The following is a 22963-nucleotide window of genomic DNA, read 5'->3' on the forward strand; positions in this document are numbered from 1 at the left end:
TCTGAAGTGATGCTAGACGATTTGTTAGATTAGCTTGACCAGGGTCCCAAATGGAGCAGGCATATTCGAGCTTGGGACGTACCAATGTTTTATAAAGTTGTGATTTAACGTGAACAGTCGCACTGGAAAAATTACGACGTATGAAACCAAGCATGTGGTTAGCGTTATTAAATATGTATTGAAGATGCACGTTCCACGAGAGATTACTAGTGATATGTATACCGAGATATTTGTAACTTGCTAAAGAGGCTAATGGTGTGTTATTGAGGGTATTGTTCAAAGAAACAGGGAAAAGAGGAAGTCCGTGAGACACGCATGCTTTTACATAAATAATGCAAGCACATCGCGAAGCTCAGCGGTGCAAATGGGTGGGTAGGAGGTAGGGTGGTAGCAAACAACGATCGTAGTTTTACGATGACCGACATCAACGCAAGCACACACAACTTCCACGTTACAGTGAATGTTGACGTGATGACACTGCAGGGACATTTAAATAGTCATAATACGCCTGCACCTCGGCGAACAGTGCGATCGCAATGGAAGATACGAAAATGAGACAAGTCAAAGATTTCACAATCTTGGATATGAGATTGTAGCCACGTTTCAATTAATGCAATAATACCAGCATCACAGCTATCGACGAGTGAGTCAAGTGCCTTGCGCTTGCCAATCACACTTCTAGCGTTAGCAGCAAGCACTGAGGCTTGTGCTGTTAAAGATATGCCATTGCCCCTGGCGCGTTCCTACGTAGTAGGGGATGACGCGGATTGTCAGGCACGCGTCCGTGATCTGGAAAAACACTTTAAACCTGCTTGACACTTTCACTTGTTGAGTAATACATGAAACATTGCTTATCAATAAAAAGCTTGTTAAAACGTAGGAGCCAGGCAGTTTTTTTTTATCAAATTCGAGAAGCTTTTTCCTAGCGAGCATTGTCGCAGGCGAGAAGTCCTCAAATACCAAAATATTACTACCTTTCAGCTTGCTGCGCGACGAAAGTATGCTCTCCTTAATATTAGAGTTCGATAGTTTCATTATAACCGGACGACACTTCGTGTTTGAAAAAGTCCCGATTCAATGCGTCCGTTCAACTGAGTTTGGTGGTAAGGCATGTCCTATCGCTGATGACAGGGCATCTAGAGTTTTCTGTTCAGTTTGCAGCAATGATTCACGGTAACCGGTTATGCCCGTAAAAAAAGCAAGTTATTACGCTTTGATCTCCCCTCCAAGTCGTCTAAGCGCGAGTCTATGGTGTCCTGCTGCTATTCCAACCGCTCAGCGCTGTCTTGGATTATGGCCGAAATCATTGCAAACAGTGTCTTGCATCAGATTTACTTTCAAGTGATTCAAGGCGGCGGAAAATATCAGTTAGCTTGGTTTCAATTGTGTTTTGGCTGGTTTTCACATCCTTCATATCTGATTTCAACTCGCACGAACCCTTAGTAAGCTCAACTGTTGTCTTCTTTATGTCTTTAAGCATTAATAAGACAGTGCTCATCTGGTCAGATTCGGGTTCGGGAACACTACTCGAGGCAGGGGCATCTTGAGCTCACTTATGCACCTTTGGTGGCCCCTGGTTTTCCTCGACATCATCGTATTGCAACAACAGCGCTACGCCGCGGCAATCGCACACAGTAGCATGTAAGACGTGGGAGCAGCAAAAGGGAGCGATTGTCACTCCGCTTAGCACACAGAGCAAAATTGTTACGCACCTGCGGAGAGAAAAAAAGTTGCGCATGAGGCATTGTGCAATGACTGCTGTTGTCATGCCCACTGAAGGAGTAGCAAGGTCCATATAAATAGGTTGCGAAGTTTGGAACGAAAAGCGTGCCAAAACCTATCGCCAGAAATATCAGTTAGGGGTGCACGATTGAAGCGCGACTAGGTGAGTGGGGGACAAACAGTGAAACTAGGACACCTATGTGGAAAAAAATGATGAAAATTTTTAATCAGAATACTGTAATATGAGTAAATATTGGTTTTCAAATATTTGTGCTGCACTAAAATGACAAATGTTAAGTTTGTTTTCAATTTCACAATTTATTAGTTCGTATTTGGTGACCCCTACCAACCAGTGATTCTGGCACAAGACTTGGCAAGTCTGTGCAAACCAGCTATTATGTCGTTCGGAATGGCGTTGCTCCCTTGAACGCGGCGGTTTTATTGAGTTTTCTTTTTTCCCCCTTTGTTTCTTTCTTTTTCTTTTTTTCTTTTTCCTTCTTTTTCTTTTTCCCCATTTTCATTTTCAAGGTTTCTTTTTCCCCATTTCTTCAAAGTGTGGCGTGCGCTTCACTTGAAAGTTTGCGTGGCCTAGCGCACGCCATTCATTGGCGAAAGGTGTGAGTGCAGGTTTTTTGTTATCCTGCAAGTTCACGGCTGCGGCATCCGACGCGCTGTCTCTCGTCGGGACAATAAAAGCGGAACGCTCCACGAAGAAACGTCGCGCCATGTTCGTTCACTCTCCGTAACACAGGCTCTGAGTGTCCGACGGGAAGCAAAATTAGTAAGTCAAGTCTTTTCCAAATGATCATGTGAGTCAATGTTGTCTTGTCTGATAACTGTTGAATATGAATACATGGCGTCGCCCGAAATTGCGCCTGATTCTGTGAAAAGGTTTCGCATATGTTGCTATACATTACGACTGTGTGCTAGCTATAGTACTTTTTATCTATTGAAACAAGTTTTGTTTGGTCAGTTATATTGGTTGCATTATTCTAGACGAATAAAAGTGAAGTTGCTTTTGAAATCTCTGTGGCACTGTCATTTATTTCCATCCGAGTCGCTCACCTTCCAAAGAAACCTACGGGAGCAAATGCCGTCAATAACAGCCTAATTATGATCACATTAAGACATACACCACTCCTATAGTTTAATGACACGCTGGCGCTTCAGTTGAGGTGAGTCTCTAGCTCGCCTTAGCCTCAAAACAAAAATAAAATAGCTGCTGGCATAGCGGTCTAAATGTCGGACGCTGAAGAAATTCAAACAATCACGCCAAGCAGAGTATGATCTTGACGTCACTGCCGTTTCCGGTTGTGACGTCACTTTCTATTTTTCATTTTTTCTTGCTGTTAGTTGTCCCCCAGATACGTAGATCGTGACGGTTGCAACGAGCTGCCATTTTCTTGACATGTGGGCTTATATGGAAGCTACGCTACCACTTTGGAGTGGCTCATCAGCAAGCTGCTTTTGAAGGGGCTTGGAAAGAGCGGTAATTCAGCCCTTTCCCTGCGCTGAGGTGTCCGTCTAGCGGCGCATCCACGAAGGATGGAAAATTATGCAGGCCACACGTGCGGATGACGAGCTTTTGACGATCGTGCACAGCATCAACGCAGCCGCCCACGGTAGGGCAGATATGGTTGGGCGTACATGGTGAAACAAGGGCCAGCATATAGCACTTATAGCACATAAAGCACATCCAATGATACAAAAATGCATAAAACACTGCTAGCACGCGATACGCTTAACTCACATTCTTGTGGATAATGAAGAGTTCGTTGCCAACAACGCTGAAACGCCGCTACTTTTACAGATTGATGAAGCTTGTACAGAACACCGCGGTTGACAGAGCGAGTACATTCGTAGCAGCTTCTTTTGGATATCACTGTCCTTTACAAGACTGGTTTTCACACAAGTGCAACTGACCGCAGATGTGTAAGCAACGACTGAAGCGACCACAGTGAAGAAAACGTTAGAAATGCATTCGATGAAACGACGGTGCACCCAAAGTGTAGCTGTGCTTTAAGCAGGAAATGCTTGTCTGCTAATCACCAGACGCTGCAAGGATCAAGTCACACAGCTCCAGACAGCGATGCGTGCCAGTGTAACGCCTAGTTGTTGAAAGCATATATCTATGTCTCACCCACATACGCAGCAGGCTTTCGACCCATAACCGACACATATACAACGACAGGAAGCTGTGCGTGTTGTTGAGGGACTCACGGTTTGAAAAGTTCACGACATCACAATAGAAACGAAAAGGGCAACATAAACGCCGAATAAAAACTGGTATCTCACCGTGGCGCGAAAAAGAACTAAGACCATCATATGTGCGCATGCTCTGAGGAAGGCAGCGCCCGCCTGTCAATCATGGGCACGCGCGTGCAGTTTTGACAAATATCGGTTCTGGCTAGGCAATTTATATTTATGAAGGATAATCAAACGCTGGCTTACGCGCGTGCTACCACAAACGCTAATCGGGCACACCTCGGCCATAGTGCGCACTTTGATTTCAGGTGCCTCAATAGAACTTCACAATCGTCAAAATTGAGAGTGTAACTACATTCACGACATTTAGACGGTGTTCCACCGGTCAACAACAGTTTGCACTGATTTAACCTCTGATTGACAGAACCACCTGATTGTCCTACGTGAAAGCGACCACGGCAAGACAAAATTTTAAGAACTACTCTGACACGGCATTTCAGACTTATTATCTTGCGTAACACCTGTCAGGCCTTCTTTTTCGTTCAGCTGTTCTTTCTTTCTGTGCGCGGTTTACTGCTTCTTATTGGAAGCAGTAAGCATAGCGTTGATCCCGTGTCCAACTGCGTACTTTCTTATGTCTGTAGGGCAGAGAGAAAATGTAAGGTACACCGATGGCTCTTTTCTTACGGTCTAAGCTTTCGGCTACCGCGTATGAATTGGAAGGACTCATGTACCGCTTCAAGCGTCCAGATAGAGTGAATTTGAGAATAAGATGAAAACCGAGGCCATCACAACGTAAGGATTCCTTTGGCACTATGGTTTTCCTGTATTATCATCCAGAACTCGTGAGCGCCCGGATCTAGTGATAACGTGGGTAGAGCGCCACTCTGATTTCAAACCTGGAGCGAAAAGGAAAAGAATCGGAATAGGACTGTTACGTCATACCATCCACGTTTCTAATAAACGCGTGACATGTCTACTACAGTTAATGTTCATCTTACGCACTCGCGACATCTTGAGAGAGGACTTGAGGCATGGCATGGCTATTGTGCGTTTTACAACTTTGTACTGCTTGGAGAATTCCAGCAAAGGTTTGTATTGTACAGCATTTCCAACAGAATTGATTGTCGAGTAAGTAAACGTTATATCTATAAATTTGATGCTCTCCTCGGTTTAGGCAATAGAAAGAATATCAACTCGTACACCCCTTCACTGCTTTTTATTGCGATAAAAGTCCAAGGGCGATAAAATCGTCGCCACGCGCCGTTTGCTGTATGTGCGAGCGAAAGCACGCGAGGGACGCGCGCTTTCACGGAGAGCGTACACATGGCGGAGAGCAAACGCGGCGTCTCCGTCGCGCGAAAGGCCGTGAAGGGATGGGAGGGGGGCGCCGTTGTGCTCCGGCACCAACGCGTATTTAGCGACCGGGCACAAGGGGAACTGGCGACTCAATCGCGCAAGTGAAAGGAGGAAAGTGGGAAGGCAGAGAGGGAGGCAGGGTGGTGCGGCTTCTACTGTGCCACCAATTGCATACTTCTGCTTTGCGCGTCTGAGGGCGGTCGCGTGCACCGTATCTCCAAAGCGATCTGCACACGGCTCCTGCCTTTGTATGCGCTGTGCTTTCGCCACTCAATTTCCATAGAAGCGATAGACCGCACGAACCTTCGCTCGCTGCAGACGCGCTTGCTCACGCCAGCATTTTGACAGCGGTTTTCTGCGGTCATCGAGTGTGATCTATTCATGTTTTCTTTTGCGCGCTGACACCATGCTTGTTAATTCAGTTAGTAAGGGAATGTGTCCAAGTTCATACAGCCGATAAAACTACTATCCTTACTACGTATAACTCTCTACTAATATGCTATCGGAATTGATTCTTCGCCTTTGCGACTTTTTTTTTACCAGGCTTCTTAGTAACACAAGCAATTACCTTGTCCAATTTATTATTAGAACAAAGAACCAATAATTGTCTGCATCACGAAAGATCTTGTGCGCACGTTATCCCAAAACGCACTTTAACTCAAGATCAACCTTGTCGACGTATTGTACCAATCCCTACGAAGAAGAGCTACCTTGGATCTGATGCATATTCCTGGCTTGGGTAAAAACCATGTGTCTTTCTAGCGCAATGCCTTACTTGAAGTACATGGACAAGATTTTCAGGAAAGTACCCATAGCCGCTCCATATGGCCAAATATTTTTTACATTGTAATGATAAAGGCCAGCGGCAACGAATTTCCCTTACACCAAATTGTTTATCACTGACTATACAGCTAAAACTCGATCTAACAAAACCCTATTTTGCGAAGTTCCCAATCTAACGAAGAAATTTCCATTCCCCGTTAGGTACCCTTAGGGTTCAATGTTGTCATCAACCCGAATTAACGAAACTAATGGCCACCTAGCCCACTTTAACGAAGTTCGTCGTGAAATAAATCAGTAAAATAAGCGGTGATGTCTTCCTAGTTTTGACACAGATGGGTTTTCCTTCGAGTGTGCGCTTTATCACGTTAAAACATCAAGGCGCCTTAGTCACGGTCTTTGCACTCATGTCTTTGCATATCGGCAGCCTGTCATAGCTTCACGTCACCGTCTACCTGGCCTGCATCGCATATCGCACATCATACAAGCAATTCGGGCCGCCTTCGCAGACTTTTTACACGCGCATGCGTGGGTTAATATAATACAATGTCGACAATACAATGTCGCGGTAGCTTTTGGATGTCGCTACGTTACAATTTTAGATTTTGAAGGACCGAAAAGTCTCCTTCTCGACTTTACGAACTTCCCGATTTAACGAAATAATTCGAGCGTGGTCATCACTTAATTAAATCAAGTTTCAACTGTAGTATAAACATGCAATATATTACATAACTGTCCTATTTTTTCATCATCGTGCCTGGCGGCTGGGTGGTAGGCTTGTACTACCATCATTCTATACCACCTATTCAGCATTAGTACGATGATTGCTACCCTCTCATGAATGCTGTAGAATTCATCAATTTTGCCAGCTATGTCCTCATGGGCTAGAAATCCTACCCTGAATTCTTCCTTATTTGGAAGACCTCCGTAGCAGAAGACGTGGCCGTTAGTCAGCACTGGCTCATGAGAAGGAAATTTACAGAAGAATAAAATTGGGTTGGAGTGCATACGGCAGACATTGCCAATTCCTGACTGGGAGCTTACCACTGTCGTTGAAACGAAAAGTGTACTATCATTGAATTCTACCGGTGCTAAGATATGGGGCAGAAACTTGGAGGTTAACAAAGAAGCTCGAGAACAAGTTAAGGACCACACAAAGAGCGATGGAACGAAAAACCTTAGGACTAACGTTAAGAGACAGGAAGAGAGCGGTGTGGATCAGAGAGCAAACGGTGATAGCCGATATTCTAGTTGACATTAATAGGAAAAAATGGAGCTGAGCAGGCCATGTAATGCGTAGGATGGATAACCGGTGGACCATTAGAGTTACAGAATTGATACCAAGAGAAGGGAAGCGGAGTCGTGGACGGCAGAAAACAAGGTGGGGTGATGAAGTTAGGAAATTTGTAGGCCGCAAGTTGGAATACGCTAGCGCAAGACAGGGGTAATTGGAGATCGCTGGGAGAGGCATTAGTCCTGCAGTGGACATGATATATATATATATATATATATATATATATATATATATATATATATATATATAGGCGGATGATGATGAATGGCACATGGGTTTGAGCAGAAATTCGATTCGCCCCCCCCCCCCCTGGCATATATATCCAAAGCAGCGCGTGCGCTATGGAGTGGTCCGTAAAAACAAACGCCAGGCAATGCTGACTGCATTAACGAACAGTCACAGCCAGTGACAATGACGAGCAGTCCTTATGAATGAAAAGCTCTGCGTACGCCACCTAAGAGGCAGAATTCAAAAGAGATTTTCACTCTTATAAGAGCTCTTTCTCAGAGAACGGCTTGTAACGCTATTATTTTCGCCATTACCACTGAAAGACTGAAAGCATGAACAGCTCTATAAATGGTTGTCCTGCACGCGCATTCATGAAAGGTTTGGCTCGTAAGAACTGCTTCCCATTTGTCGGCGCTCATCGCTAACGATATGTGCGCTGTTGCACCATTGGCCGAATCATGTTCATGCGTACTGTTCCAGAGTGGCCTAGAGTACTAACAGCTTCTTGGATACGCATAGCTCACGAAGGCATTATTCAGCGAATGGTGAGACCGAATGGTTTGAAATGTCGAGAGCGACGGCTGATGTGACAGCTAGCAGTCCTCCCGAATGATATGGCCTATTCAACCAGCCTCTAGTTTCTGAGATTCGTTCGCCATGCCACACAAGTGACACGTTCACACTCCGATATTTTTGTTGCCGCAACTTACGTAACAGCCGAGTTCACCGGATGCTTCAGTGAATGGTAGAAGCGCGTGAACATGGCCTTTCGACGTGTTCGTGCGTTTGTTTGCTTGCGCTTCAGTTACTGCTGTAATAAGGGTAATTTGAAACGCAGTCCGGAAGACAATTGTACGGCGCGGTGTGTCGTCTGCCGCAACAAAAGCGCGCGTGCATACCGCGTCCGTCTCCGATATCGCGGGGCCCTGCCGCGGGCCTCTCTCTCCCCTATCTCCCGCGTTAATGCGATTGACGTGACGTCAAGCGGTCGTGCAGATTCCTGACGCTGAGCGACGCCCGCGACTCTTCTCGATCAGAGCTCGACAGGCGACGGCCGTGCTGTGCCGGGCAGCCGCCATTGTCCTTCCGATCGGCGTGCTCAGCGATACTCGCGCCGATGGCCGCTCTCCCATCGCACGTTCTCCTCTGCGCCGCTGTGCTACTGCTGCTGCTGTGCGTCGTATCCGCTCGGCCCGTGCGCACCAGGCAACCGTTCTTCGTCTACAACCCCAACAACACAGGTGGGGGGCGCATCTCGTGTGCTTATCGTATAGCGCCGGCTGTCTTGCACGCACTGCGCGGAAGTGGACAGCGTGTGGAAGACAGCGGTGGCAAGTGCGTTTGTCTTTTACGCTCGCTTTCACCCTCTCAGTGAGCTGCCAGCCATCAGCTGCAGTGGCTGACAGCTCACCGGTTGGTCGATGCAGCTTTCAGCCATCGGCTTTACAGGGGTCAATCGTTGTTAGTTTTGCTAGGAAGATGCCGACACTTCAGAACGAGGCAGACTGGTACCGGTGCAAAGTGCTTTGAACCGGGGCGCGCAGTTTGCGTTGAGTTTATCCGCCGCGGTGTATCAATACATCGTTCTGCTGCCGAAAACGGCGTTACTAGTTTGATTCCAGGCATCAGCGGCTGCATTCCAGTGGACGCGGGTTGCAAAAACACTTGTGTGCTGAGTTTCCCGTACAAGATGAAGAACTCTTTGAGGTGACCAAAATTAATCCCTTGGCAATGAGACGCTACGGCGTCTCTCATTGCCCTGGTGTTCCGATTTCCAAGTTGAGATCAATCAGTCACTCAAACAACCAACCAATCAATCAAGTGATCAGTGCGCTGTGTTTACAGACACCTAAAACAAAAATAAAAAGCAGTACGGAAACTAAGAAAAAATTCTTCCAGAAATGTCAGTGACGATCAATTTTTTCATGACTTTTTCGTTGTGCCCAAAATTTCACGGTATCCTACTGTCAGAAATGTCAGTGACCATAAACTCATGGTGTGCAAAATTTCACTGTATACCGTTGCGATCGCACTGCATAGAGCATTATCTAAAGACTTACCTTCATCTGCGATCGACGTTGTCAGTGACCTTGAAACAGTTTGGGCTTCCATTATCCTTGGTGATCAAAATATAATACTAGGTATGTTCTACTAGGTATGTACCAGTGAGCTGGAAGAATGCCAACATTATACTTATCCATAAGAAGAGAGACGGTAAAGAATTGAAGAATTACAGACCCATTAGCTTGCTTTCAGTATTGTATAAAATATTCACCAAAATAATTTCCAATAGAATCAGGGCAACACTTGACTTCAGCCAACCAAGAGAACAGGCTGGCTTCAGGAAGGGATATTCTATACGATGGATCATATCCATGTCATCAATCAGGTAATCGAGAAATCTGCAGAGTACAATCAACCTCTCTATATGGCTTTCATAGATTATGAAAAGGCATTTGATTCAGTAGAGATACCAGCAGTCATAGAGGCATTACGTAACCAAAGAGTACAGGATGCATACGTGAATATCTTAGAAAATATGTACAAGGATTCCACACCTACCTTGGTTCTCCACAAGAAAAGTAGAAAGTTACCTGTCAAGAAAGGGGTCATGCAAGGAGACACAATCTCTCCAATGCTATTCACTGCATGCTTAGAAGAAGTATTCAAGCTCTTAGACTGGGAAGGCTTAGGAGTGAGGATCAACGGCGAATATCTTAGCAACCTTCGGTTTGCAGATGACAATGTCCTATTCAGCAACAATGGAGACGAATTACAACAAATGATTGAGGACCTTAATCGAGAAAGTGTAAGAATTGGGTTGAAGATGAATTTGCAGAAGACAAAGATAATGTTCACTAGCCTGGCAAGGAAACAAGAATTCAGGATCGCCAGTCAGCCTCTAGAGTCTGTAAAGGAGTACGTTTATCTATGTCAATTTCTCACAGGGTACCCTTATCACGAGAAAGAAATTTACAGAAGAATAAAATTGGGTTGGAGTGCATACGGCAGGCATTGCCAAATCCTGACTGGGAGCTTACCACTGTCGTTGAAAAGAAAAGTGTACAATCATTGCATTCTACCGGTGCTAACATATGGGGCAGAAACTTGGAGGTTAACAAAGAAGCTCGAGAACAAGTTAAGGACCGCACAAAGAGCGATGAAACGAAAAATCTTAGGAGTAACGTTAAGAGAGAGGAAGAGAGCGGCGTGGATCAGAGAACAAACGGGGATAGCCGGTATTGTAGTTGACATTAAGCGGAAGAAATGGAGCTGGGCAGGCCATGTAATGCGTAGGATGGATAACCGGTGGACCATTAGGGTTACAGAATGGATACCAAGAGAAGGGAAGCGCAGTCGAGGACGGCAGAAAACCAGGTGGGATGATGAAGTTAGGAAATTCGCAGGCGCAAGTTGGAATACGTTAGCGCAAGACAGGGGTAATTGGAGATCGCAGGGAGAGGCCTTCGTCCTGCAGTGGACATAAATATATGCTGATGATGATGATGTTCTACCAACCTCTCTCTACGTCATATTCGTTTACTAATGAATATCATGACACTGTTTATCATGTTCGCAACCACTTTCCTTTAGCGGCCGTAGTGGTCATTGGCAATTTCAACTTTCCAAATATTGCATAGAACACTGACCCACCCTCGTTATCACATTTTTTGCAAGAAGCTAATTATTACGAGCTCTTGTTCACTTTCACAACTGCTAACTGGTGCTACGCAATCCTGCGGTAATATAGCGAATACCCTCGACCTAATTTTAACATCGCATCCTGACCTGGTATCCGGAACCACGCATTCACCTGGCGTTGTCTCCTTCATTTCACTGTTAACTCGCCTAGTCTTAAACTCATTAAGAACCGAAGACTATACGCGACTATAAAAGGGCTCATTTTGATGCAATTAACAGAGAATTAATCTTATTTCTTAATGTATTCTTACAAGATTTCGACAATCAATACGTTCAGCGTAACTGGCGCTTGTTTTTATCTATAGCAATTGAAATAACCAATGAAACAATTTCCATTATTACTTTAAACCCTCAAGCACCCTGGTATCGTCCCCAGATGAGGCGCCTTGCTAATAGAAAGAAAGTTTTTTCGTTTGGCTATAACTCGCCCGCTGAATCAAGATGGGCTACTTACAAAGCAGCATTTGATGCTTATGTAACTGCACTCGAGCTTCCTACGAACAATTTTGCCTAACAAGGAATGCTAAAAAGTTTTGCAGAATGATCAACCCATCATCTAGTGATCAGATTAAAATGGATGACCCCTCGGGTGTGCTACTGTTTTAAACGAAACATTTGTGAAAAACTTTTCTAAAACGTGTAAAAGTGTTTTGCCCACCCCACATAAATAGGACTATGTGCAAATGCCTCCAATCACTGTTGAAATATCTCGTGTTCTAAAATTAACTAATTCGCTGAATAACAGTTCTTCTTCCTGGTTTGACTTAGCTGTTAACACTAACTTTTTATAAAGTACTAGTGTTAATAGTTCAAATATGCTTTCAAAGCTTTTTGAGCAATCTCTAGGTACGTCCACACTGTATAACGAATGCACGAGCGGGAAGGTGGTTCCTCTATATAAGTCAGGTAAAAAAACTCGCGCATTAATTACCATCCTATTTCCACGACTAGTACCTGTTGTAAACTATTGTAGCATAGAATTTTCTTTAGCTTTGCCAAATTACTTGAGTCTAATTCATTCTTCACTCCAGTAGACGCTTTTTCATGTGAAACACCACTTGAAAAGTTATATCGAATCTTGTATCGTTCTTCTTATGCTGTCATGGTAAATTCAGACCCAGTACGTTACTAACAACGCTAACCGCATTTTAGGCTACCGGCGTCATAACTTATCTACAGCTCCATGTGATCTAAAATAGCTATTGCATGAAACTTTGATACTGCATAAATTAGAATATGCTACATCTGTGTGGGATCCCGGACATGATCACCTAATTGCTTTCTTAGAACTTGACCAAAATAACGCTGTTTGTTTTATCTTTTCTAATTATAACACAACCGCTATAGCACTACGTCAATGAAACAGCTTGGCCTCCCTTTGCTATCTTTTTGCCGTAAGACTACCTTTAAAACCACCCATCTTGCTAACGATAGCGTGCACACTCCCCAGGCCTCCACATATATGGAAACTTTTTCTGCAAAGTCTCCATATGCCCGTCTACATGCAAATAAATAAAAGACAGAACTGAAAGTCGCCGGCCTTAACAGCAGCTATGCAAGCATTTCTTTTCAAAGTGCTTATTGGCGCATGACACTCGCTTTGTCCGATCTGGAGTGCACCTGCTTATCGTCGATCGCGAACAGTAAGTTTGACGAGTGCACCTAGCATTGCACGAACATTTCGTACGTGAGATAATGGTTCATGTGGAGTGCCGCTATACCGCAGGCAGTCGTGTAGAAGACTCAGTTATCGTTGTTTCTTGCGCAGCTTCTGGAGTTGGGAGTTTCTGCACTTGGCCTCTCTACTGAAGAAAATTGCCTTATTCACTCACTTTCTATTCCCCTTTCCTTAATTATGAACATGAAGCTTATTGAAAACAGGCTTCTACAGCTGATTGAGCGCTGAAATTAAACATAATCAGTTCTGAAGGAGTGTGCTGGTCTGGGCTGGCTGGTACATCATTGGTAAGGGAACAAACAGCGCTAGGACGGGACGAAGTGAGTAGACAGATAAGGCGCTGGCCGTGGCGTGAACGCGGACGTGTAAAGCCTGCGATATTGCGCGGCGGGTGCACAACTTTATACACGGGAAAGCGATTAGGGACGATTATTCGCAGAAGGTGATAAGGTAGAGAAACAAAGTTCAGTGTGGTTCGAATGCAGGGGAGGCAATCGCACTAGCAGATATAACTTTTGCAGCCAGCGGGGCTTAATGATCAGCACGAGATGGACAGCGCGTATACTACCAGTGCACATTATATCGTCGAATATAAATGCGATGAGACAGATTTCACGACGCCACGCGGTATGTGCAAAAATCGCTGAAGCTTCGAGTGTCAAATATCAGTGTCATAATACATAGCCTGCAGCCCGGCGGAGCAAACAGGTTTCTGTAGTAGGTGGCTGCCGATTTCCAATCTCCTAATTCACCGCTCACGTTGAGGCACATGTGCCAAGCGTCCGACTTGACTGTACATCGGCGTGCTATATAGAACTTATGCAAGGTCGACGAATGCGCGCACGCGCTCCTCGCTACGGGTCTGGCCATGCACAGAGCTTGGGTGGACGCGTTGGACGATACCAAGCGTTGATACAGATGCGCGCCGGTTATCGTTGAAAATGTTGTGATTTTCCTGCCATCAATACCAGACGGCCGTAGCCTATTTTAGTTGCATACTCAAAATACCGTAGTGGTTCCTGACCTGCGCTGATTGCCTATACCTTAGTCTTTATAGACACAGTCTGTACTGAAGGGTCGCCGTAGCTTTAGATGAGAACGGGTAAAGTTCTTCAAAACCACAACAATAATAGCACGAATAGTCACTCAATAAGTGATTAACCCCCCCCCCCCCCTTATGCATGAATGCATTCTTGACGAGGTGTTTGTATTAGACTGCCCGGTGAACAACTTGATTACTTTTGATGCCGGATAAATCGAGAAGCAATAAAAAAAAGCTACTCCAGAAGGCACTTACGCAGAAAAAATGGAAATGAGGCGTGTGATAAACATATCGGCCAATCAACAGAAGTAAGACCGGAAATGTAAGCGTGGGTAGCACAAAACGAAGCTAAGAAAAGACAAATAAAAGGAACAAGCTGCATAACTTTATCGTATTTCCAGGTGCCACTGTATACTGTCCAATGATGTTGTGCACGGGCCCACGACTCGCAGCAGTAGGTCTTCTTCTTCTTCTTTCTGGGGTTTTACGTGCCAAAACCAGTTCTGATTATGAGGCACGCCGTAGTGGAGGGCTCCGGAATAATTTCGACCACCTGGGGTTCTTTAACGTGCACTACAACGCAAGCACACGGGCGTTTTTGCATTTCGCCTCCATCGAAATGCGGCCGCCGGGGCCGGGATTCGATCCCGCGACCTCGGGCTCAGCAGCGCAACGCCTTAGCTGACTGAGCCACCCCGACGGGTTCGCAGCAGTAGGTCAAGTGTCAATGAAAAATAGAAAAATAAATTACTTTCAGAACAGGTATGTCCAGGAGCCCCCTAGTCCTGAGTAGAACGTAACAAGCTGAAGCAAGCTTAGCGCACAATGTATGAATGTTTCTGCCAGTTAAGGTTGATGTCTAAGGTTACACCAAGGTGTTCAATGGCATAAAATTGCTCAATCATAACGTTATCAAAGCAAAGAAGTAATTGAGTATCTATGATACGTTTGTGTCTTGACCTAAACAGAACTTGTTTTGTTTTAGCAGCATTTATTGTCCGTTTATTAGCTTTAAAGCATGCGAAGGTGTGAGATAAGTCGGTGGTCGTAGCCTCAATTTGACTTAGTGTGTTGCCTATAAATAATATTGGAATGTCATCAGCATACATCACCGTTTTATAATTCGCCGAACAGAGAGGGAAATCTTTAATGTAAAGGGAAAATAATACAGGGCCCAGAACTGATCCTTGCAGAACTCCCGCACATACATATTGTTGGGATGATTTTAAGTGTTTTACGTGCACTAATTGGTTTTCTGTTAGATAACTTATAAAGAAATCAAGGGTGAAGTTCCGGAAACCATAGTTGAAGGTATACACTGATTACCGGTACGTCCAGGCAAAGCTATTCCTATTACAGTTCGATTTGCATCTATGTCGACAAAGACACAATGAAAAAGGTAAAACGTAAGCCAAATTGCGGAGAGAAAAAAAATCGCATGTCAAACTACATGAAAACTTAACAGTCTACTATAAGACATTGTTGTAGACTGTTAAGGCCCAGGAAATGGTAATCATTTTGTATAAGAGAGAAATGGCAAGCTCTTTGCGAGAAATCAAGTGGGTCAAACAGCTTTGCAAATATGATCTGAGGATAATTTTGTCAAAATAATTTGAGCTGTGTAGTGTAATGACTGGTAGCTATCGATAGCTTCACCGCGATGGACGGAGATTCATACTCTATAGAGTATGTAAATGACTACGTATTTGTAAACTGTTCAGTACATAAGGAATTGTTTGTGTTCCACCTGAATATACGCAGCTTAAGGAATAAGACGGAACAACTTCAGTTGTGTTTTGAAAAGTGTTCTGTGAAATTTAGTGCACTTTGTTTTACTGAGACGTGGTTTTCCAGCATAATTGATGTTTATTACTTTCACGGATGCCAACATTTTGGTTTGTTTAGAAATGGAAAAAAAGAGGGGCGTGGGATTTTCTTTATCCAAATTTTGTGAATTGGGCGCTTATTCGAGAATACTCTTCGATTACGAGTGATTATTAGATACTTACTGTAATTTGTTATGATACTGTTATAATTGTCGTATACGGGCCTTCCTCGGGTAAGACGCAGTGTTTTATTGGTTACTAGAAAAAATATAGTTGATCCCTCTTTCATAGGAATCGGTGTAACACGAGAGCAAAACGTATCTTCACAGAAGCGGTTGCATGTTTGATTCGTGAACTCACGGTCCGCTGCCGCAAAAGGCGCACGATTTTCGGGTTGGCGACCGTGTTGCAGGTTTGATTGGCGCGCGGCATCCTGTTAGCGAGCGGCGTCCTGCTGCAGAGTCGCTTCGGTCAAGGTACGAGCATTTTGGTCCGGCTCCGTAGTGCTTTGGCAGCCAGTTGAGTTGCGACGCGCTCAGCTACGGGAATTCGAATGGCATAGTTGGCAACGTGCGCCACGAACGCGCGAAGGCGTTCTGGTTCACGCTGGCATTCTCGACGGACCAAAGCGAGAATCGCCCGTCGACGTGACGACGTCGTTGCCTTTCTGCGCCACTTAGCGCAGCCGTTTTCTTGGTGCCATCGCAAGCAAAGCAGTAGGCGGCGTGTAAGCCTTGCTGATGCATGTTGAAGCGGCACTCCGTAGGCGACGAGGCGTCACAGGCTAATCGGACGCGAAATACAAACCAAGTGCGGAAACTGGGTCGTCACCTTAGCAGAAGGCCTACACCAGGCTACACCGCGTCGGAACCTCCGCTGCGCTGAGACTACCGAAGCGCTCACTTTCGGCGCTCGTTGGTGTCATGATGCTGTATTTCGCTGTCAAAATAAAGTCAAGAGAGAACCTAATTCACGCGTTAGGGCCGACGTCACATCCGTTGCAGGAAGGTGATGGTGGACCCCGGCATAAAACACTTTGGTGTTAAAAATACTTCTGTGTCGCATTCCATGTAAAAGTCAATAACTGTAGGTGACAGAAAGATTGACTTGACGTGTAGAGGCAGTGCTCTAAATGTATATCTCTGCACTGTGTTGTCTTACGGTTATAAAAACCTTATGAAATGTGTCTCGTGAATCTCGCCAAACAGTCAAAATTTGACAGATGTTTGTTTTTACAATACTGTAAACAACTCAGTATCTGGTGTGTTGACACTTGATGTTGTGACCATTTAGCTTATATTTTGTATTTTTGGTGGATACCTGCTAAATTTCACACAATCTGTCGAACTTCAGACAGAAGAATAAATGATCAAATGATAGCTAGTTTTAAAGCAGACATAATAAATCTTGACTGGCCAGTTGTACTTAATGAAAAAGAATGTTAGCGTTTGTTTTCTATCTTTAATAGCATCATTACAGATGTCTATACAAAAGCATCTGCAACCTTGTGCTTGGAAAAAGCGAAAGAAGGCGAGGAAGCCTAGGATGACAGTGCCGTTTTATAATAGCATAAAAGAAAGGAAGAGACTTTTTGCGGAATTTATAAATGTAAGGGATCCGGAGAAACTTCAAGAATACAAGAAATTTCGAAACAAACTCAACTCAAGCATTAGCAAGGCGAAAGACAGCTATTACGCATGCAAGTTTGAGACTGTGGACCATCCTCATAAATTTGGGAAAGTGTTTAGTGAGGTAAATAATGTGCCTTATAGTGTGGTTCCAACTGAATTGGAAATATAGGGAGTGATGTATTTAAGGCGGGAGCTGGTCAAATAAATTTAATGAGCACGTTTTGGCTTGTGGCTTTACAAATAGCTCACCTAAGCTTCAGCAGGACACATCAAGGTATATAAAGATAAACGCGGAAGGCAGTGTCTACCTAAAGCCTACAGACGAGTTTGAAATCACTAACATCATTAATTCCCTGATTACCCTTACTGCTTCCGCACCAGATGAACTAAAGGTGGGCCCGATCAAATATGTAAGTTCATCTATAGCTGTTCCACCTAGTCATGTGTGTAAATGAATTTTACGTGAAGGGTATTTCCCCTGATGAACTAAACGTTGCACGTGTCACCGTTGTCCATAAAGGTGGTGCACAAAATGTCTTAAACAACTATCGTCTTATTTCGGTACTGAGTATATTTGCTAAAATAATTTAACGTCTACTTTACGTGCGGCTAGCTGAATTTTTACAATTCATTTTATAGTACCGCATCAATTCGGATTCCAAAAGGAAAGGGTCACCAAATTAGCTTCACTTCAGGTGAAAAAAAGCGTATGGACATCTTGAAGAAAAAGCACACACGGTAGGAATCTTCCGTGGCTTTAAAAACGCTTTCGAATCGGTAAAGCATAATATTCGGCTGAACAGAAATATAATATGACACAGGGTACAGGCTCACAAATTCATTAAAATCTACTTGACTTAACGTATACGATTTGTTGCATTAAACGATACTTCCTCAGGCCTTTGCAAAATGCGGACAGGAGTACCACGGGGCTCTATTTTAGAGCCGCTTCTTTTTTTGTTCAATATAAGCGACATACCTAACGTTATTGATGCACAAGAAATACCGCTTTTTGCTGACGACACTAACGTATTCTTTTCTGGTGATAATCCATGTAAACTAGAATCAGAGGCAAATATGTGGCCCAATGAACTATCACGCTGGATTAGTACAAATGAATTGCAGCAAAATGCTGACAAAGCCAAGTACATATTATACAAAGCACGAGATACTGTTCTCCCAAGCAATTTTATTCTTTGTTTTAGCGATGAGTTACTACAGCCGACGAGCAGCATTAAATTTTTAAGTGTATTTAGGTGAAGTTTTTCATGAGCACGTTTCCTATAATGAGCACGTAAATCATGTCAATTTGAAGGTGTCAAGGGTTACAGGAGCATTGTGGAAGTTACGTAACCGAATTCCCACCAGCTTTAAGACCACCTTGTATTTTGCGATAATCCAATCTCATTTGCAGCATTGGTTACTTGTTTGGGGAATATCTCTCAGTCGCATCTGAAAAAGTTGTTCTTACTAGAACAAATGGCAATTAGAGCTTTATAAGGTCTTAGTTATGCTGATAGCACCCGACAGTATTGGTCTAAATATTGTATAAAAGGAGTGGAGGAGCTGAACGAGAGGAAACTTGTCATGTATATCTACGCAAAAGTGAAAAAAAAAAGGCTGTCGGACCTTTCACCAAACATATCTTTTTGTGAATGAATGTTATAGATTTAGAATAACTAACTGTAAAACACCTAAAGTAAGAAAAAAATATTGATTTCAATCCTTTATGTATCAAATACCCAGATTTTTAAATAAAAATAAATGTATTATTAATGAATGACTCAAGTCACTATCGCTACGATTAGATCAAAAAGTTCTGAATTCACTGGTACCTTCTGTGCAAGTGTGTAAGGCCTGCCGAATTTTTTTATTGTATATGCGGTAAACATACGTTTTAATTAGTCTTTTTGCCCCATGATTGATGATTAAGCTCTGATCAAACTTTTTAAGTATGTTTTATGTATTTGCAAAGCGTTGCAGGTATTGTAATATTGTACGCATGTTCTTACGGTGCCCATGTGTTCTGATGATTGATATTTACATTTTTATCAATGATTAAGCCTCGATTACTTTTTCATGTGTTAAACATCAGCGCTTCAATGTTTTGATGAATTCCTTACTTGGTCTCTTCTTGAACCTACATGATTTCTGAGTTTATCTTGTATGTAATACATAGGCTAAAGTGTTCTGTACATGTGTTGTTCATTGCTGTAATTCATGTATAGAACGCATGAGGTCGAGAGCCTAGTCAGCTACGGTAGGGCTTTTTGTTCCTGGCCATTTAGTTTGCTTGAAGCAGGAAACTGAGAATGTTTAACAAACAAACCAGCAAATAAATTAGCACGCAAACAAAACGTCAATTCAGGGACACTACACAGTGATTTCTGAGCGAAACTGTCCTAGCCAGATGCTCTCGGTTTCTGCATGAATGTACTGCCAAGGCCGTGCGTTTCTCAACCACTTTTTCCCCCGTGAGAACCATCGATGACAGTTATTCAAGCGTGTTCTTCAATTACTGTAGAATTATGTGTAAGTGCAAATCGCAGCCAATTTTCTTTTTGGGAATTCGGCCCGAGATATTTTGAACACCTTTATATGTTTTCACGTCGTCATCAAGTCGCAAATATTACAAGGACAGCATAATTTACCTACAACGCTGACGAATACGGATGAAGTGATCTAGAGGGCTATTGCGGGGCCCTGCTTCACGGTCCGTATTCACAGAAAGCTCTTACGCTAAAATGGTTCATAAGAAAGAATCCTACCCAGAACTAATACTGGAAATATTATCAGCGAAAGTTGCTGGCCAATGCCAAAGTGCACTTTTGAAAGAAGAGTTTTCTGAATTCGGCCCCAGTGCTGAGTATTGGCCGTTGACATAAGTGTAGATGTATTTTTATTCAAACAGGTACTTATAACTGTTCTGCCAGCTTAATCTCAATGAATTAGCGACATTTTATCAAACAACGTTGAATGTCTTGCTGAGGTGGAGATACCACGTTGACTTGTGCCTTCGCATGTGCTCCATCGAAGGCATGTAAATATAATGTTAGCTAACGACGTTATTTTTGCGAAGAACTTTCTGCGGAAATGTAGCCACAACTATAAAACAGCAAGAGCCTGTATGATAGTGCTACCGTATACGTATATTGACGCCACAACTTTCATGATTGCTTTTAAGATATGAATTCCGAGTTTCATTTCATGTCATTCTCTACGACAATGTAGAACACTTTCGCACTATACTGTTTGAATTCTCTTCTGACTCAACCCTAAATATTTTTACCGACTACGCCCGCGATGCAGCTTCTCGGGCTGCAACTGCTCGCCAGATTGCAAGGGATCGTCTTTATGCCTCCCAGCTGTCCCAGAAGGCCCGCTACGATAGCTATCACAGAGTCGTTAATTACTCTCCGGGCAATTTGGTGCTCCTCTGGACGCCTTGCCGCCACGTTGGCTTGTCGTCAAAGCCTCTTTCCCGATACTCCTGGCCTTACAAGGTCCTAAGCCAGGTCACAGACGTCACGTACGAGATCACTCCATTGGACAGTCGCTCATCTGCCGCGTCCGCCACTGATATCATGCACGTCTCCCTCCTTAAGCCTTATGTTGCCGGACAAGATCCTACTGCTCCTTAAGCGCCGAGACGGCGCTCTTAACGGCGGGAGTTCTGTGTTACGCGTTATGGCGAGCATGGAAGAATGCGCCAAAAAGACGATGAAGACGACGATCTGGGTAGCGCTCGTGTTGTTGTTCTGCCATCTTGCCTGCAGCCGTCTCTCTCTGTATATATCGTGTAAATATAATTTTCCTATCCCTTTTTGCTACTCCCATCCCCGTGGCAATATAGATAAATATCGCGGGCATGCAAAACTGATAACAACGGTAAACATTGTCGCACCTTTCTGGCTTATTTTACTGTGAAATCGTCTTCGTTCACGCGCCCAGGCTTAGGTTCACAATATATTAATTATGCAGAAGGCTTTCGTTTCTCTCAACACGACTAAAAAGTTCAGAACGTTTTTAACACTGCTTCGCGATATTGAGTGGCTGAGCAGGCCTTTGCTCGGGAGCTTCTATATAAATACCAAGAAAAGGATAAATCTTTTTCTCGACAACTACTGCACCGATTTTTACGTGGTGTGTTGCATTTAAAAGAAAAAGGTAATATGCGGTGACTCACTGAAATGGATTTTTATTTATGCAAGAACTCAGGTATCACGTTCCCGCCTCTGTAACTCAGCAATAAAAAAACAATTCGCAATTTTGTGAACTGCACCTAATAACACATCTAAAGCGGAGAATATTTACGTATTACACACCACTCTGAAGTATACCAGTAATATGTGAGTGGGACTTTCGCAAAACCCTGGTGAACATTTAACAATTTCATGTAAGCTGTAAACTCCTAGATAAAATTTGTCCACTTGAGATGATCGAACAGATGCAGTTTACAGAACTGCGATGTGTATTATTGGTGCAGAGTTGTGGATTCATAAACTGAGTGCTTCAATTTTTTTTAACTTTCCGATTTTTGACAATTTTTTGTAATCGAGGTGCTAAATGAAAATTTTGTTTGCTTGAGTCACTGTAATTCAACATTTTTCTCTCAAATGCAACATATTTCATTGAAATCGGTCTAGCGGTTGCCTATGGAAAGCATTTCTGCGTCTAAAATGTACTTGATTCGAGAAATCGGAGCTGTCCGCCAGTTAAATCTTCCTTTCAAGTGCGGACGCGTCGCACTGCAACACCTAAGAAGCGGGACGTTCAAATTCCTTACCTCTGTTTTTTTTTTTGCGACAGCGATTATGAAAGAGGGTTGACTTAGGGTTATTCGCTTGCGGATTATATATATATATATATATATATATATATATATATATATATATGGTAAGACGGCGCCTGGGACGAAGGCAGAGCTCTTGTAGTTTAACACAGCGCGAGACAGCCAACGAGCACCAACCCGACCAAATGGTGATGATGATTATGAGGATGGGTAAATACAGATGAATACGAGGATGTACTGCACAGTTAGCGCTCACAATACATATTTTTTAATTGGGGGGGGGTAAAAATCAGGTGCTCTTTTTCAAGTTTATAATCACGGAGAAATCAGCTTTTTTATGAAACCGTTCCGAAATTCGGGTTTTGCGGGCGAAATTTACCAAGTACTGCATTACATTCTTTTGATTTTCTTTTTCTTTTTTTTGTCCGATTGTATCGCGAGCTCCTTAACTCTCACGCGTTAAAACTAGGGATCTGTTTCAAGCTGGTAATCGGGGAGACATCATGGTTTTCTAGCAAATAATCCGAAGTTCAGCGTTTGTTTGAAAATTAAGAACTAACAGTGACAGTAAAGCGAGCTTTTATAACTTCTAGGAAATGAAACATTTTATTCAAGAAAAGCTGGTCATCGATTTTTTACACAGCCGGCCTCCGTATAATGGCACGGTGAGTTACTAACTCAGATTTAGGCGCGCTCGTTCGGCT

General features: G+C 43.5%; 1 protein-coding gene across 1 annotated transcript in view; it reads left to right on the forward strand.

The window, feature by feature from the left end:
• The first annotated feature begins 8630 nt into the window (after positions 1–8630).
• Positions 8631–22963, forward strand: part of LOC119437482 (hatching enzyme 1.2) — a 94176-nt gene continuing 79843 nt past the window's right edge. The window contains exon 1 of the mRNA XM_037704493.2: positions 8631–8829. Coding sequence (XP_037560421.1) covers positions 8706–8829 — 124 coding nt within the window. The 5' untranslated portion in view covers positions 8631–8705. The remainder of the gene's footprint in view (positions 8830–22963) is intronic.

This window comes from Dermacentor silvarum, chromosome 1, assembly GCF_013339745.2.
Source record: "Dermacentor silvarum isolate Dsil-2018 chromosome 1, BIME_Dsil_1.4, whole genome shotgun sequence".
In the NCBI taxonomy this organism is placed as follows: Eukaryota; Metazoa; Arthropoda; class Arachnida; order Ixodida; family Ixodidae; genus Dermacentor; species Dermacentor silvarum.